General features: G+C 39.2%; 2 protein-coding genes and 1 long non-coding RNA gene across 5 annotated transcripts in view; 2 read left to right on the plus strand and 1 right to left on the minus strand.

Annotated features, from left to right (window-relative positions):
- Nucleotides 1-6,686, plus strand: part of LOC147758984 (uncharacterized) — a 54,822-nt gene extending 48,136 nt beyond the window's left edge. The window contains exons 4-5 of the long non-coding RNA XR_015326798.1: nt 5,803-5,924; nt 6,241-6,686. This is a non-coding gene — a long non-coding RNA (uncharacterized LOC147758984). The remainder of the gene's footprint in view (nt 1-5,802; nt 5,925-6,240) is intronic.
- A 400-nt stretch (nt 6,687-7,086) lies between these two features.
- LOC111255372 (uncharacterized) lies at nt 7,087-14,841 on the plus strand. 3 transcript variants are annotated; one of them, XM_086986832.1, is made up of 8 exons: nt 7,092-7,424; nt 8,226-8,382; nt 8,830-8,958; nt 9,195-9,395; nt 10,034-10,231; nt 10,536-10,634; nt 11,337-11,385; nt 11,797-14,841. In XM_086986832.1, exons 1-8 carry the CDS (start codon nt 7,414-7,416, stop codon nt 11,943-11,945), a joined length of 993 nt encoding a protein of 330 aa, XP_086842958.1. In that variant the 5' UTR covers nt 7,092-7,413; the 3' UTR covers nt 11,946-14,841. The 3 variants fall into 3 exon arrangements, with proteins under 3 accessions (XP_086842963.1, XP_086842958.1, XP_086842962.1); XM_086986837.1 differs by lacking the exon at nt 10,034-10,231 and having other exon boundaries at nt 7,087-7,424; XM_086986836.1 differs by lacking the exon at nt 8,226-8,382.
- Nucleotides 13,097-14,847, minus strand: ND-B22 (NADH dehydrogenase (ubiquinone) B22 subunit). The gene is made up of 3 exons (XM_022817282.2): nt 14,602-14,847; nt 13,884-14,012; nt 13,097-13,446 (listed from the first exon to the last, which is right to left on the minus strand). The coding sequence occupies exons 1-3, from the start codon at nt 14,715-14,717 to the stop codon at nt 13,248-13,250; spliced, it is 444 nt and encodes a 147-aa protein (XP_022673017.1). The 5' UTR covers nt 14,718-14,847; the 3' UTR covers nt 13,097-13,247.
- Between the last annotated feature and the right edge of the window lie 222 nt (nt 14,848-15,069).

The raw sequence follows: 15,069 nt of genomic DNA on the forward strand, positions 1-15,069 counted from the left end.
CCTAATTAATGCTAACATTCTCATCTGATACGATAGCCAATTCCTATCAGCCGGCCATCATTTTTGGAACTTTCATTGGTCTTTTGGCGTATAGCCTGAAAAGTTAGTGGAAACGTTAGGGCCAAAGCCCAGTAATGAAATTTTGTAATCCGGTTTGGACTTGCTCTAGAAAGCTACAAACTATTATGTGCACCTGAAGGCTTCAAAGTGAAGCCATTGTTAACGGGCTCGTTCTTTCGATACTGGCTGAACCTAGCAGGGAATTCAGGAGAAGTGCTAGTTCAATTGCTTAACCCAATCCCGCGTAGCACTAAATGGATCAAATATTAAATACTTTCAAAAAATATATATATATATGGAACGAATGCTTAAAGATATCTTGCTATACGCTTATCTTATACGCTCTCTGCAGAAGCTGAATGCAACTGCACGGTCCTTTTCCAGCATATGTATGCTCCAAGACTTACAAAACTCGAAAAATATGAGGCCTAAATTAACGATCGGAAATTGGAGTTCCCATGAAAAAACTGATACTTTAATCACCGAGAGACAAGATTTATAAAGATAGTGAGCCTTGAGACACATTGTCTCTCGTTTTAGGAACCGACAAGTTTATTGTTAATAAATATTTAGCATCTTGACCCAGTATACACATACATATACGGAATATTAGATTTAAATATTGAACAAATAGTTTAAATTAGCAGATCGACGAATTAAATTAACTTTAAGGCAGAGCAGCAAATTTTAGAGGTTACATTCCACTATTCTTCTATCGCTGGCTAACTAGTCGGCTTATCGAAAATTGCGCTCACTGCAAATGGCGGGACCACGACCTTGTTGCCTTCTGCTTTGTCTCTTACACAGCAATCGATGGACGAGCTTCGCTTTGCGCAATGAAGTTGCACAGTAGCGAATCTAGCTTGAATCGAAGACGGCAACTCGATGCAAGAAATCCGGTGCATATTGCCTTAGAAAGTTCAAATCTCAATACACGGGCCTAGAATGCGCAGGTGCATTTTTTAGGCAAATGCTCATTTGCCTCCCTAGGGCAGCTATCCCATTAATGTTTGACACATTTCCCAAAAAACTAAGTACTTTCAATTGCTGCACTGATAAAGCAGTGCTTCAGACGGCTAGCCCCAGCCAACACAATAATGGATGCCTATGCCCGATTTCGAACCCAGACCACCCCATGTGTCTCGAGATCTGGTAAGTTATTTCATAACCATTACAGAGATATTTTCTGCAATAATAGCGACCTTTGGTTGTTCTGGCCAGACTCGGCTCTCAGTGGTGGCTCAGCTCGTAGGTTTAGTCTTAAACGATCATGAGTGACACAGCAGACGTTTCGTAGAGATGTGCTCAACTTCGCCATGAGGACATACTTTTGGTATGAGCACGGACGCTTTATGTTGCAATCGGCGATAAAAGCAGAAGACACCATCATTTCGGTGACTTTTGTGCAGTACAATAGGACAAAAAAACGTTTTTGGTTATCCAATAGGCCAAGGTTTTTTTAAAGACATCTAATTACACTAATAGTGTATCGAAAACATCGAATTATCCAATGTCCAACGCCTGTAAACATTCCCTATAGATGAACAAATTAACGTTTAAATGTCAAATTAGGTAAATGCAACTTGGATAAGCAACTCTTTAGGTACGCGAACCCTACCCGCTACGCTGCATTTAGCGCAGTCTGTAAGATCAGTTTGAAACGTTTAGATGTGTAAACTCCAACGTGCTTAGCTTTAACGGTTAAGGTCGGATACTTAGAACGATGTAAAATGAAGTTGTAATGGAAACTATTTAGTCTCTGGCTATGATGTTGCAGAAAATCATGCAAACTTCGATCACATCGTCTCAGTGTCGTTGACAAGACAACCAAGGATATCTTTGATTATTTATAACAATGAACTTGTTGATGTAGCCATAATTAAAGTCGTCACGTTTTCCTCAGCGTCCAACACAGCAGCGGAAAGCCTGTAGCCGTACCGGCGCAAAGCGGACTGGAAGGAAACTCCGGCGCTCTTATAACTACGATAGCTATCATGCATACAGATACGCACTAATTAACGACGTACTCAAACATTAGGCCACATAAAAACCCGCCAGTCGACTAAATTTTTCGTCCGGCCTCGAAGTATGTTTAAACTGTTTGCAGTAGAATTTAATAGGTCGCTTTTGCTCCTGCCTATCTCAGTTTGCTGTGTCCTTAATATTTCTTAAAACTCTACTGAGCAATGACTAACAAAGCGCGTCAGACTGTATGTAGGCAGCCGGCTCCAAGTGTAACTATTTCTTACTAACCACCTTTCTGGTCCTGTCATTCTTCCCTTGACGAACCCCAAGTTTAGGCTCCTTTCGTCCTCGAAATCCACTCATCACCATGCATCCATACTAGTTTCCATTATCTATCCTTGTGGTCCGTGTTTTGAAGCCACCACGCAAAACACCACGTACCCTCATGCACAATATTATCACCGTAGGAGATGTGCATCAACGGGAAGTGAACTCAACAGGAACAGGCAACGAGCCTTATGACAAAAAAAATGTGTGCATGCCTTCCGGCCTCTCATAAACAACACTGATTTCATCGTAGCCGCCGATACGGAGAGCGAAAGCGCATGAATAGCGCAGAAAACGAGGCCTTATTATCAAATCACTGACCGTACAGAATTATGACATATTGAATGAAAATAGAAGAAATTGATGGATTGATAATGTACGTTGACGATGGCGACTATTCGTCGATGCGAAGGGCTGTAATTACAGAAGCACGTGTTGCGCAATTGCAGAAGGCGTTAGCTATAATACATAATATTGACATAATAGCTACGGACAAACAAGTTAACTGACTTTGGTAAACTTTTGAAGTTAATTCGTGACAAAGGTAACGTGTTGCATGATCGTACCTGCTCCAGTTATATTTGGAAGCCTGGACTGAAATAGTATCGGAAGCTGATTTGTAGCAAAACGTAATGTTAAAGTTTATAGTATTTAATTTTTTCCACTATTGAATGTTTAAGAATTATAGTGAATGCGATAAAAATAGGTAAAGAATATTTTTGCGCACCTTTCGGGATAGCCTAAAAGATTACGTGGCCACTTATTTTAGTGTGCAAACATGTATATACTTTCCTCAATGGCTGTTGAACGCTGTTAAGTTTCTTCGGCTGTGATATCAGCTGCGGGAACAACTCTAGTCGAATCTTCCTTTTTTTTTTGGAGCTATTACGCATTTTAAAACTTACAACTATTTAGACAGAAATGCTTTAAAGTCACGCTTCTAGACTTCAGATGTGTTCTATTTAGTCCTTTACGTTGGTTAGAACGACTTCCTGCAGCAAATGAGATGGAGGCTTCTATTTAAAATACGTGGCAATGATGAGGCTTGAATCCGAGGTGAATTCAGGCGCGCTAAACGACCTTACGTCGGCCCGTACCTTATTATTATATGGATCGGACATACGCCAACACACAATGTATCTAGCCAGAAGCACCTGAACGCACGAACAGATCGCCCGACCTTACGTGATCCAAAAGTGTCTGTGTACAGCATTAAAAGTTCCACTATTAAACAGCTGCACCGCTCGCCATAAAATCCACTGCCGTCCTATCTGGAAGCTGTTAAATATAGCCGGCTTCAGAAACTCTTGCTCGACAAGTAGATATTTCTCGTGCACACATCGCCCTTGTACTGAAGAGGTCTTAAACCTCTCGTGTCTGGTTGGCGGGAAACCATGGGAGGGAAGTTTTACACACAAACACACAGTACTCGACACATGCGACGCGTGCCGAAACCGGAATGCAAATGTTTTCGTAAACATTAGAATGATTCACAGTTTAACAAAACAAACGACCATAGGACCTTGGCGCACACAAGTTCTGCCTACAACATGGCTCTGGGCTGACAAGCTAAATGTGCCGTGGTTTTAGGTAGGTTGGTACATATACGTCCGCAATAAAGCACGAAGCAGAAATGTTCTCAGGCAAGATACGATAGCTGCAAAAAGTTTTTGCACAGTATGTATTCTGTCTTAGCTTGAATCGGTTTGCATACCGGTTTTAATGCGATATATGAAACAGTTCTCCTTTTCTACGATTACATGCTTCTTTGTAGCTAAAGCTAATTGGAATAAAGTCGCACGATGTATGGACATGTTTTGTCCGAGGTTATAAACAAATATGCCTATATGTAGCTCAGATTGAGTGAAAATAGGTATACCTAATCTTGTATATGCTTGTTCATATAAATAGGGATTGCAGCTGCACAGTTTTGCCTATTGCCCCTAATGATTCGATAGGCTTCTCAATTACTACGAAGTTCTTTTAGGATGCATACGCATCTAAGTGAATATACGAGATGTAAGCTGTTACCAGTCAACGCTGCTCGATTATGGACCCAGCAGCCAGATTTAAAAGCCCTTAGTGTTTAGTATCCAACGTAGCCTCGATAATTATAACAACATTGTATTTGTGATAAGTCTAATGCTCAATTATTTAACTTGGGATATGCGGTGAAGTAAAATACAGCAAACTTTCAACGAAAAATATATTATATCGTTGACATATCTCGTCGAGTTCAGAAGGCTCCTGCGCTGTGATATTTTGCCTATCTTTCGTTACGAGGTGGATAGGAAAATGTTGCCTAACACAAATGGAGTCATCTGGTGAATCTTATTTGAACGTGAGCCCGGTTTGCCCGCTTGGCCTGAACAGAAAGGGCTACTTGGCACGTATGCAAATACAACCGCGATCCTGTCCCAGCTCAGCTGCTCCTGTTCCTTAGAAAGTACACCTGACGCAGGCAGTTCTTCTTTAGTCGACTCTGGAAACTGCTATCGGGAACTTTAAGAAAATTATCAGTTTTTAAATTAGAACACTAGCCCATAGGCACATATGGGAGACAAATCAGGTCAGGCCTAAAATACGTTCTCCCATAAATTCATAATATCCTATGTTTCTACACTAGTGTGTGAGTGAGAAAGTATGTGTTCGTTCATTCTTGAATTTTTTCTGTAAAATAAAGTTTTCTAATGCAACGAAACAGTGCTTGAGTTTGCTGTTGTTTCTTTGGAAGATCTCGTTTCTGAAAATGCAATAAGCTATCTAACTAGCTGCGCTTATATTCAGTTGGAGATTTCAATTTCTATTCAGCCTTATCGCCAGAGCATGCTTAAACATTAGCCTTCACCATTTGTTCGGTTACCAAATGGTAATGAGGTGAATCATTAGTCGTTCGTGAAAAGTTTCTTACAGCCATCTAGCCACCATTTTTTATCTTAATTGTTTTTAAATACGTCCGCTATTTATCGCTTTTTGTTCTTTTCGTAATATTCCTCAGTAGTCACGCCATATCGGACGTAATTGGTATCGATTCACTTAGATACGTTATTTGGTAGTAAAGCTGAAGCACTTGAACACAGTTAACTATTGTTTGTCTGGTTTTCTTAGTCAAAAATACAAAGTAGACAACTTGTTAGAGGAAAGATTTGACTGACTAGCCTAAATGCACAATTTGCCATTAAAATACTTCGAATACTGCGTTATTTTCAAGGTTGTATTATGTACAGTACGGCCTCATCGTATAGGTTTTCATCATCATCGGCTACCAACGCGTTCTAGCGTCGCACCTCAAGCGATATGCAAACATTTCCTATTTTCTTCGCATTTTGACCTAAATTACTTGTAGACTTGCTGAATGAACGCCGTTATCCATTTTTTTTCCCTTCTTCGGTGTTGGGAGGATTCGTTGTTGAACAACTGCTGTTGTTGTTGTTGTTGTTGTTGTTGCAGGCGCCGGTTTCCGTTCACTTTATTCTGTCGCTGAGCTTCGCCGACTGACAGTACGGCGTCATGACATCGAAGCCACACAACACCAGCTACACGCCCCAGGTCTGGAGGCTTCGTACTCTCAGGTGACAATTAACTCTTATCTGGACTTAACATACATTCCCCCGTTAGTTAGCTCAAACCCCGTCTCGCTAAACCCTTGCGCCGACTACCGCTACGATGTTAGCGCTAATCGAAAGAGTCTACCCTAACCTAACGTAAAAGATTTCGGCTAGCTTTCGTCGGTTACTCTAACATTGACAACGATATTACGAAGTGAAAGATATGTATGGAAGTGTCCATTTCAGAAAACGGCAGACCATTCTGCTTATTATATTATTATTCTTTATCGTTGCGTCATCTCCATTCTGCGCTCTCTATTGTCATCTACGTCTATTGCAGTTCCCCGGACCACATACGGCGCGGTTTCGAGTGGAAGGAAAGAACTAAGGTCTGACGTCTGCAGTTTCGATGCTGCATTGTGGGCGTCTAAGTGGGCAAGAACCTTGTGTCGGCTAGTTTTTTTTTTTCTAGATTATCGACTGTCTATGGAGTCGTACATAATAAAAAGTTTTCTACCACCTCGATGCAAAATGTACCAGTTGCCAGCTAGACGAACCGTTCACTTTCATGACCTCTGATTCGCGGTGCAGCGGCTGCTGTCAGTATACTACATAACTTCGTGTGATAAGATTGTGCAACCGACTGCATGTTCGTCATAGTTACGGTAACAAATAGTAAAAAGGCAAAGCACAGGGTTTTGTGGCCTCCACTAACGAATAACCAAAAAGTTTTGCCCTACGCCCACGTGTGTAAGCTAAGATTCTTATTATTTGCTGCGCACGACATTCGCTCATAAGATTGGGGGGGGGGGGGGGGGGGGGGCAGAGAGTGAAAAAGAAGGGCCTCGTTCAACTGCAAGAAGAAAGAAATCCTCCGGAGCATTCGCCCTGTCTGTGAGCGGCGTATATATATAAAGGTATCAACATAGTTTCACTTCAGCGAAATAGGGCGGATCAACATTTAATATAAAGAAGAGACAAATGGTGCTTTGCAAAGCAGGGAAACAAGCAAAATTAGGATAGTATAACAGGTAGGGGGTGTGAAATAATACTTCTTATGTCTAGCATTTGTTCTTCTTACATATATCATCTTTGGGCTATCTAATGTTCTGTGCAATTGTTAATTTATGTTTTTATTTGACAGAACGGAAGCTTTGACAAGTAAGTGCAGATTCGGCGTGAGCAAGATGACTAAAGCAGCACATAATGAAGTTAGTTATCTTGATGCGTGTGTTTCCTGCAAAAACTGCTATATATAGATATATAAAGTAGGTGAAAATGTTTTCAAATATGAATTTTATAAATTCTCACTGCTCAAAGAAGAAATTAACAGAAGATAGATAAATACTGGCACAATTTTCTGTATGGCTCAAAGACAAATAGTATCTTAATACGCCTACTCTATCTATACCGACAAGAAGGCTATTTTAGCCATTATTATTATTTGATTGAAAATAGTTGTCAACGTATGTAAACAAGATATTGTGTTCTGCGTATAACGAAGCTGGTCAAAATGTCCGCCTTGTAAGTATTCAATACTTTACGGTTTGAATTAGTCGAAGTTAATCGAACGTTTTATGTTTGCAGCCTCACCAGGTGAAGATTTTTATTGTAAATCTACCTAGCCACTTTATACACGAGTAGGTGTTTGTTACCATGCCACAAAATGAACTTTAGTATCGGAGAAAGTACGTATGGAAAGATTAGATGGGTGTAAAGGATCGTCTCCATTAGAAATACTAATCGGCCTATAACTCTGATAAAATGAATCTTCATACCCTAGTTCTCTGCTAAACGCAAACTCTATTGGCTCAAAGTAGGGCATCAATGTGTTAAGAAACTCACTTGTTTTAAAAGGTGCTGCGGTGACTGAGACAGCGAAAACTTGCCAATGTAAGCAAGAAAACTTTATGACGACAATTCAACATTTATGCAACATTCGAGTTTATAGACAAAAAAACGATTTAAAAGATCAATAGGGATGATTCTAACTGGATGTAAGAGATTTCGCCATTTCATAAAGTGAATCCTCATAAATTGCATTGTTTCACAGTATTTAAATCATTATTCACATATATATATATATTATATTATAAATACACAGCCGTATGTGTTCTGGATGACATTGCCGCAGAATGCTTATTATGCCGTAAAACCCTGCCAGAAATCCGAATTTGAATATGAAATGGCCAAGGAATACGGCCAACTAAAACGTCTCTTCAATCTTTTTCGAAGTTCTTGCTCCACTATCAATCGTAGGAACATAAAGCGTACTCTACGAAAATTTTTCTAAGATCTATGGGACCGAAAAACTGGGGTTTACAGAACGAGTGCGGTCGAGCCACCACCGTACACGGTGGGTAAAACTACCTACCACAATCATTGGTTTGAGCTAACTCGGCTCAAACATGCTAGCAGATGGATACCCAATGCAGAGCAGATGCTGAACAGACTCGAACAACTGACTGTCGATTCTCACCAGGTGACACTAGTAAATGTGGCTGTATTCCTGACAAAATCATGTCAGATAGTAGCAATAATAATCAGGTTAAATAATAGCTGAAGTCTCAATATGCTTATCGCACTGGATGCAAGTTCAAAATAGTAATAGATAAGCTAGAGAGAAGAAACTGTCTGTGATGAACGTTGAATGAAATCGTGAAAGCTTTATCTAGTTGCATCTCGCAAAACACGAAAACACAATGGACATCTGAATAATCGTAGATCTTTTACATCTTCGAAGTTATGCGGGGTATGTTTCGCTCTGCGAGAAAAAATAACGCACTGCGTGTGAATATCAGATTTCTAAATGATAACTGAAGGTTGATTAATGAAAATATCGTCTAAATTCCAACCGTAGGTAAGACTGTATATGACTTTGTGCACATGTGATTTGCTAATTATGTTTTGCTCGTTAAATCGTACATAGATGGATTGCTTCGCCCTTGGCCCATCGATCTCGTTGGTCCGGGAACAAGATGTATTTCACGTCATCGAATCCATGGGAAATGATTACGCGGAGTTTGCGTACCTACAAAGGCCTGCTTGTGAAGGAAAGGTACGTTGGATTGCGCCCCTATTGCATGTGGGTCTGTTTCTTGTTTACCAAATTATTTCTCGATACTCATCTACTTCTGTATGCTTCCTCCGGCTATCTCTGGCAGAGGTCACGAAATCAAACAAATCGTAACGGACGTCCGTTTCCATTTTCGAATTGCTTGGCTATTCGCTTCCATACGACCTGACGATTTTTTCTCCTCTTATATTTATAAAATCATCTGTTAAGCATTTTAGCTACTGCTAGACAAGCTTCAAGAGGAAATGAAATTGGCCAGTATCTCTGAACACGTGGATCAGCATGCACGGACGCTTATTTCGACCTGGTGTCGCCAGGATCAGCTATACCATAAAGAGTTCCTTAGAGATGTACTGCGCGCATGGAATATCGACACAAAACTAGTTGTCGAACCGGGCATTAGGGATGACTTTTCCACGGTAAAAAACGACTGTTAACCACTAAGTTAATCTCACAATATGAAAAATATCCTTTACATCCCCAATGAACGTCCCGTTTTTCTGCCAACTACATGAAACAGTTTTACAAGGAAAATCGTTATAAAGAACAGTTTAACAGCCTTTGAACTCATTGAGCCTAGACTTTACTTAGACTATAATACGCTCTGCAGAGGCTACAACTGGGTGCAACGAAAGCCTGTTCTGGCAGATAATTTTGTGTCAGGTTATACTTAACGGTTAAGTATAGTTAACGGTAGTATAGTAGTAGTATAGTAGAGTTAACGGTTAACTCCCCAAATTACACAGTTACAAAGCAAATTGTGTAATATGACAATTATTATTGCGTAATTTCTCTAGGCAAAGATATTTCATCAATCTATTTTATTTTGACAATGCCATTAGTGGTAATGCCTATAGTGTTAACAAAGAAAAATCCTTTATTCTAAAACGAAATTTTTGTTGAAAACGTACGATGATACACAAACAACGTTGTGTATGGTATACACGTTACTGCTGCACTATGCTTGCGCTTGACTCTTGAGTTTTTTTCGAAATTACCTTCTCATTAAGGAGACTCCTTTTAAAGCCCAAGTCAACATTACTAAATCATAATCTAGGTGAGTCGCCAGCTGGAAAGACGGCTTGAGCTACTTCGTAAACATTTACCGGAACTTGAAAAGAAGATGGCATCGACTATCACTGAATTAACGCACGCTAGAGATCGGTGGAAAGAACAATTAGCAAATATACAACGAATAAAGGAGATTTATGAACAAATGGAAACAGAAAATGAGCAGCATGCCAAGCGAATCCAGGTGAAAAAACATTATCGCTGATAGAAAACAACTGGAACTCCCGAAAAAGGGCTAATACTTATACTCTACATTCATTAAGCAGCCATTGTTTTCAATAAATGTAAAAGGAACTTCATAATGAAGGTACTAATTGTGAGTAACCATCATAGCCCTCTTAGGTCTGTCAACTATCTGTAATCTATAAGTTAAAAAATACATTTCAGCCGAATGATTAACCAGTAGCCAAACAAAGACCGGAAAGTTTTCGCGTGAGTAATCTTAATCTCGCGACTATTTTGACCGAGTCCTTTCATATGGAATATAGGAGTTACTGGCGAAGAAAAGACGATTGGAGGTACGGATGCGCTACAAAGAGGTGGGAGGAAGCAAATTTCAGCGGGACAATGTACGCCCAGCGGGAACTGTGAGTTTTCCTCTAACTAATGAAACCTTTATAGAAGGACACGTTTCCTTAAGAAAGGGCTTAATCCGTGTGATGGTTAAGCCATTGTTTCCTAAAATGTTACAGAACGACAAACCGGTCGTATTGTTTAAGGCATGTTGTCTAAGCAGGTAATCAGCTTGCTGTTTTTTAAATGTTTCAAAAAGGAACGGCCGAGAATGCTTAATTAGATAAAAATAGTTAGACAATCTTGTCTAACCATTTTTATCTAAGATTTAAACCCGAGAGAGGCTATTATGTATGATATTTATCATGTTGTCATCTTATTATATCATATGTCATTTGGCCAAACTAAATTTAAAAACCGCACTAGTTATTACCGAATACCAGTAAATAGTAAAAAATTTCTACGGATGTGAAAAATACGCTATGGCAGGCGCTATTCATTTGAAATATTTTTTTCAAGAGTTGCATAGATCACTAATGCATTAACATGGTAACCTCTTTCGAGTTGTTTCGCTTTTCTGAATTCTAGTTTCGGCTCACATATGAAAGAAAAACCTTGTCTATTTGAAATACAATAATGCTGACAATAATGGACTAAGGTAACCAACTTTATAAATATAGGGCTGTACCTAAAGTAAATCTCTAATGATAATAATGATAACTTTGATAATGCATTTCAAGCTCAGCGAAATTATTCATAGATATTTGGTTTTTCAGATGACGTTTGCGGCGGCGCCAAGGACGGAGACCATAAAAATTAACTTAGGTATGATACCTAACTACCAAAACTAAAAGCTAGAAATTATCTCACTCTAGATACGTTAATATTCCGGAAGGATCTTCTTTAATCATTTTTACTAGGACAGTATTAACTTGATATTATAAATAAAATTAAGCGACAAAATAGGGGACTAAGACTCTTTTGATAATTTTAGAAGTTTTACCGTGTCTTGCCGTAACTTGTCGCTAGACATTTTTTTAAAATTTTTTTAAAATTTTTTTTTAACTATTTTTTTAAAAATTAGACAATTTTTGTGCTTTTGTATGTACAATGAGCAGTAAAACTTACGACAGCTGTTGGTTATACTTGAATGTTGGAGTTCTTGAATCTGAAACCTCTTCTTTAGAGAGAAACAAATTGTTGAAAACTGAGTAAGCTTACTTGTTTGCATCACAGACCATTGCAGAGCGATCCTGTTTTCAATGACGATAATTCTCCTTGCCGTGGCTATAGCGGCACACATTGTGCTGCCCCTATTGGAACGTGGGCCCCCGCGTACTATCGAAAATCTAAGTGAAACCTTGACTAATTTAAGCCAAGTATGAAGTGTGGAGTGCAAGTTTTTTTTTAAGTTGGGACTATTTAAATAAATTTCATGGGGACCTCTTGTCTTTGTCACCCGATCCACCTAGCCGGCATCGCAGTTCTGTACGCCTAAAGGCTTATCTTTGCCGCCAATAACGCGGTCATTTCGTTCTGTAGGGTTTTGCAAAAAGTGTGCAGTTTCCTGCCGATATCTATGTTCTATCTGATCTTTGTCCTACTTACGCTAAGGTATATATTTCATTTTGAGCATCTGGATCAGTTCCGGTAACGTATAATGCGAATATTAAATCGGGTGACGTGCTTTGATGATCTTCGATAGTTACTATCGAAGATCATCAAACTATGTGCCAAACAGTCACATCACCCCAGCACGTCATCCGATTTATATATATATATATTAGTACTATTTCCACTCTGCTGTCACTAAAGAGATGACTACTCCTACATATTATTTTTTTACCGCTGTCAAATCCCTGTGCAAAGAAACTGTACAGGTTCTTTGTAGAATTGTAGCTGTCGTACCAGTTTTCATACGTTTCCAGTAAAGACCATTCACCGTTGTGCTGCGCTCTACGTTTGTAAATATGCGACTTTGAACCATGGTTTTTTTATTTATCGCCTTCTAGAAAGGTTACTGTTCTCTGCCGCCGTTCATGGATGCATGCCTTTTTAGGCCAGAGGCAGTAACATTGGGACTAATAATTAATTATTCAGTTTTAATTTCCGTTATCCAGTGTCCCAGACAAATGTAATGCTGAGGCATCTGTCACCATCTTAGACATATCTGATCATCATGCCAATATGTCTAACACAATTACAATTCAGTCACATTGGTGATAGGTGGTATAGGTGAGTAGCAAATGGCTATGTTGTGAGGTTACTAACTTAAAATACGGTGGCTCTTGAGTAAGGATAAGGATAGACATGTCTTGGAATATCCTCGTAATTCAACCGAAGGTTTTCTTACTCTGCTCTTATCCTTTAAGCCACTATTGTATTTTCAAGACTTTGAATTTGGTCGTCTCAACACTACGCTTCTTAGGTCAGCTGTTTTTTTCAGAAATGAAGTCATCAACGGTTCTACTTTTTTTTTGTAGACATGAAGATACTGGTCTAAGACCATTCACACAGGTGTATAGAGAACAAAACGTTTTAGGAACTAAAATCACCTAGACTTTATTTTCTCAATGCTCCTCGTCTGTTTCTGCCTTAGCTAACCCATTAAATGACGAAACCTAGTTACTCATGAACATGAGAATTTTCCTCGCTAAAAAAATTATTATACGAGCAAGTATTCGTAACTAGTGCCCCTTTCCTGACTCGAGCTTCGATTGCTTTAGGTATTTTTCATACATTTCAATGTACTCCAGTTTCCGCTTTTCCCTTGTGGCGAAATACTTCGGGTATTGAGCCTTCTCCAGCGGATGCCAATAATCTAGTACCCAATCAGGAGGTTGGATGTAACGTTCGGAAGCAACACCTCCAGGAGAATTTGGAAATCTAGAAATTCAAAGACAAACCAAACAGAAGCGTCTATTTAGCTGGGAAAGCGATGCTAAGGCAGTAATTTTTAAAATCATGTCCTAACTCAGAAATCTAGGAACTATACCTTATAAAAGGGTCCTAAGAACTATCTTACAAGGTTTTTCGAAAGTGCCTTTATATCCGGGTCGCTAGTATTTGTCAATTGAGTTTACATTTCAATTCCAATTCTGAAAAACCAAAGGATTTCCAATTCACCAACAGCGCAAAACTTACATGCAATCTATAACAGAGAAAACTTATGTAAGAGCTGGAAGCTCTGTCAAAGTTCTGCTTGCTAAACCTGCTACGGGCTTCCAGCTCCAGAGTTTTGGTTTGACAGGGCGTGTCGTACCTCTTCATAATTAGTAATGACCGTATATACAACGGACGTAGGAGGCAAAAATAGCACGTACTTTTTGGGCAGATAATGCTGCTTAAGCCAGAGTTCCCGCTCACCGGCATCTAATAACTCTTTCGCTTTACGAAAATCCGTGATGTCCCTGTTTTTATCGAAGTCACGACGCAACAAACATGCATGGAATCTGTAATCAGAAAAGTATATACCATACATTCAAAATAGCTAAATATGAAAAAGTGTTGAACGAATATCATGTACGAACGACTTTCTCCAGTACTATTTTGTTTATATATGTCCATTTATTTGTACATTTTCAATTGAGTCAAGAGGGTTTAGGTATCCTCACAGAATACCTAATTTCCGAAAATAATTCATAGGAAACGCTATTCTGGCTTCTCGATTTTCTGTACTAAGTGTACCAAATAAATATAGAACTCACCTTACGAGAGTCAACCATGTTACATAAACAAGATATGTCCGTATACCCCTTATCTATACACTTAAATGGAATATCTACGTTGCAAATGGATGCTTCAGTTCTAACTGCTTTTTATTTGAGCTTCTTGTAACAACAGTTCTTCCACCGGAAGGCTGAATGGCTACTACTATTGTCTCCAAATAAACAATCTAGTTTACAAACAGCTGCTGGCAAGATTTCAGCTATTATTTATCATCATTTACTGAATTATGTTACCATTGACTTTTCCTTTAATATTTTGCATTATTAATATCCTGTACTGCCTGACCTCTACAGTTATCCACCTTGTTCGTACCTGTAATTAGGCCTATCACGATACCAGCATTCGAGGTTTCGTAGAGCGCGCTTGTACAACGAGCATATCGCCTGTTTATGAGAAATTGTATGAGTAACTAAATGTGGGAAGGACATCGTTTTGTCCTACAGCTGTTTGTGCAACCGCTTACAAATTATCATCTAATACAATGACAAACAATCGCTGGACAGCTTCAGCATAGTGTATTCGATTAGGTTGACGAGCTGTCCCTACGTAAAAGCATCGCTAGTACTCGGACCTCGGAAGAGCTCGACGTCCTTGCTTTGCGTAGAGTTGAGTTAGGCGCTTTTAGATGCCTCCGTGATATTAGCGGCGGCAGATATCGGTACCGACGAAAAATAATTTTTTTGTCGAGCGTTTTTTATTACTATTAATACTGGTAGTAGATAATTAGGAAGACAGTAAGTAAAAGTAACAAATTTATTTACTTCAATATATAGCCCTTTC

Source organism: Varroa destructor, unplaced genomic scaffold (genome assembly GCF_002443255.2).
Source record: "Varroa destructor unplaced genomic scaffold, Vdes_3.0 BEIS01000001.1, whole genome shotgun sequence".
In the NCBI taxonomy this organism is placed as follows: domain Eukaryota; kingdom Metazoa; phylum Arthropoda; class Arachnida; order Mesostigmata; family Varroidae; genus Varroa; species Varroa destructor.

Excerpts from the sequence above, each read along its gene's own strand:
- LOC111255372 (XM_086986832.1), top strand. Across the intron at positions 10,232-10,535 it reads AGCATGCCAAGCGAATCCAG|GAGTTACTGGCGAAGAAAAG; the intron begins GTGAAAAAACAT and ends TATGGAATATAG. Across the intron at positions 10,635-11,336 it reads ATGTACGCCCAGCGGGAACT|ATGACGTTTGCGGCGGCGCC; the intron begins GTGAGTTTTCCT and ends TTGGTTTTTCAG.
- ND-B22 (XM_022817282.2), bottom strand. The coding sequence starts at position 14,717 with ATGTCCTTCCCACATTTAGTTACTCATACAATTTCTCATAAACAGGCG. Across the intron at positions 14,013-14,601 it reads CGTGATAGGCCTAATTACAG|ATTCCATGCATGTTTGTTGC; the intron begins GTACGAACAAGG and ends TTCTGATTACAG. Across the intron at positions 13,447-13,883 it reads CAGCATTATCTGCCCAAAAA|ATTTCCAAATTCTCCTGGAG; the intron begins GTACGTGCTATT and ends TTGAATTTCTAG.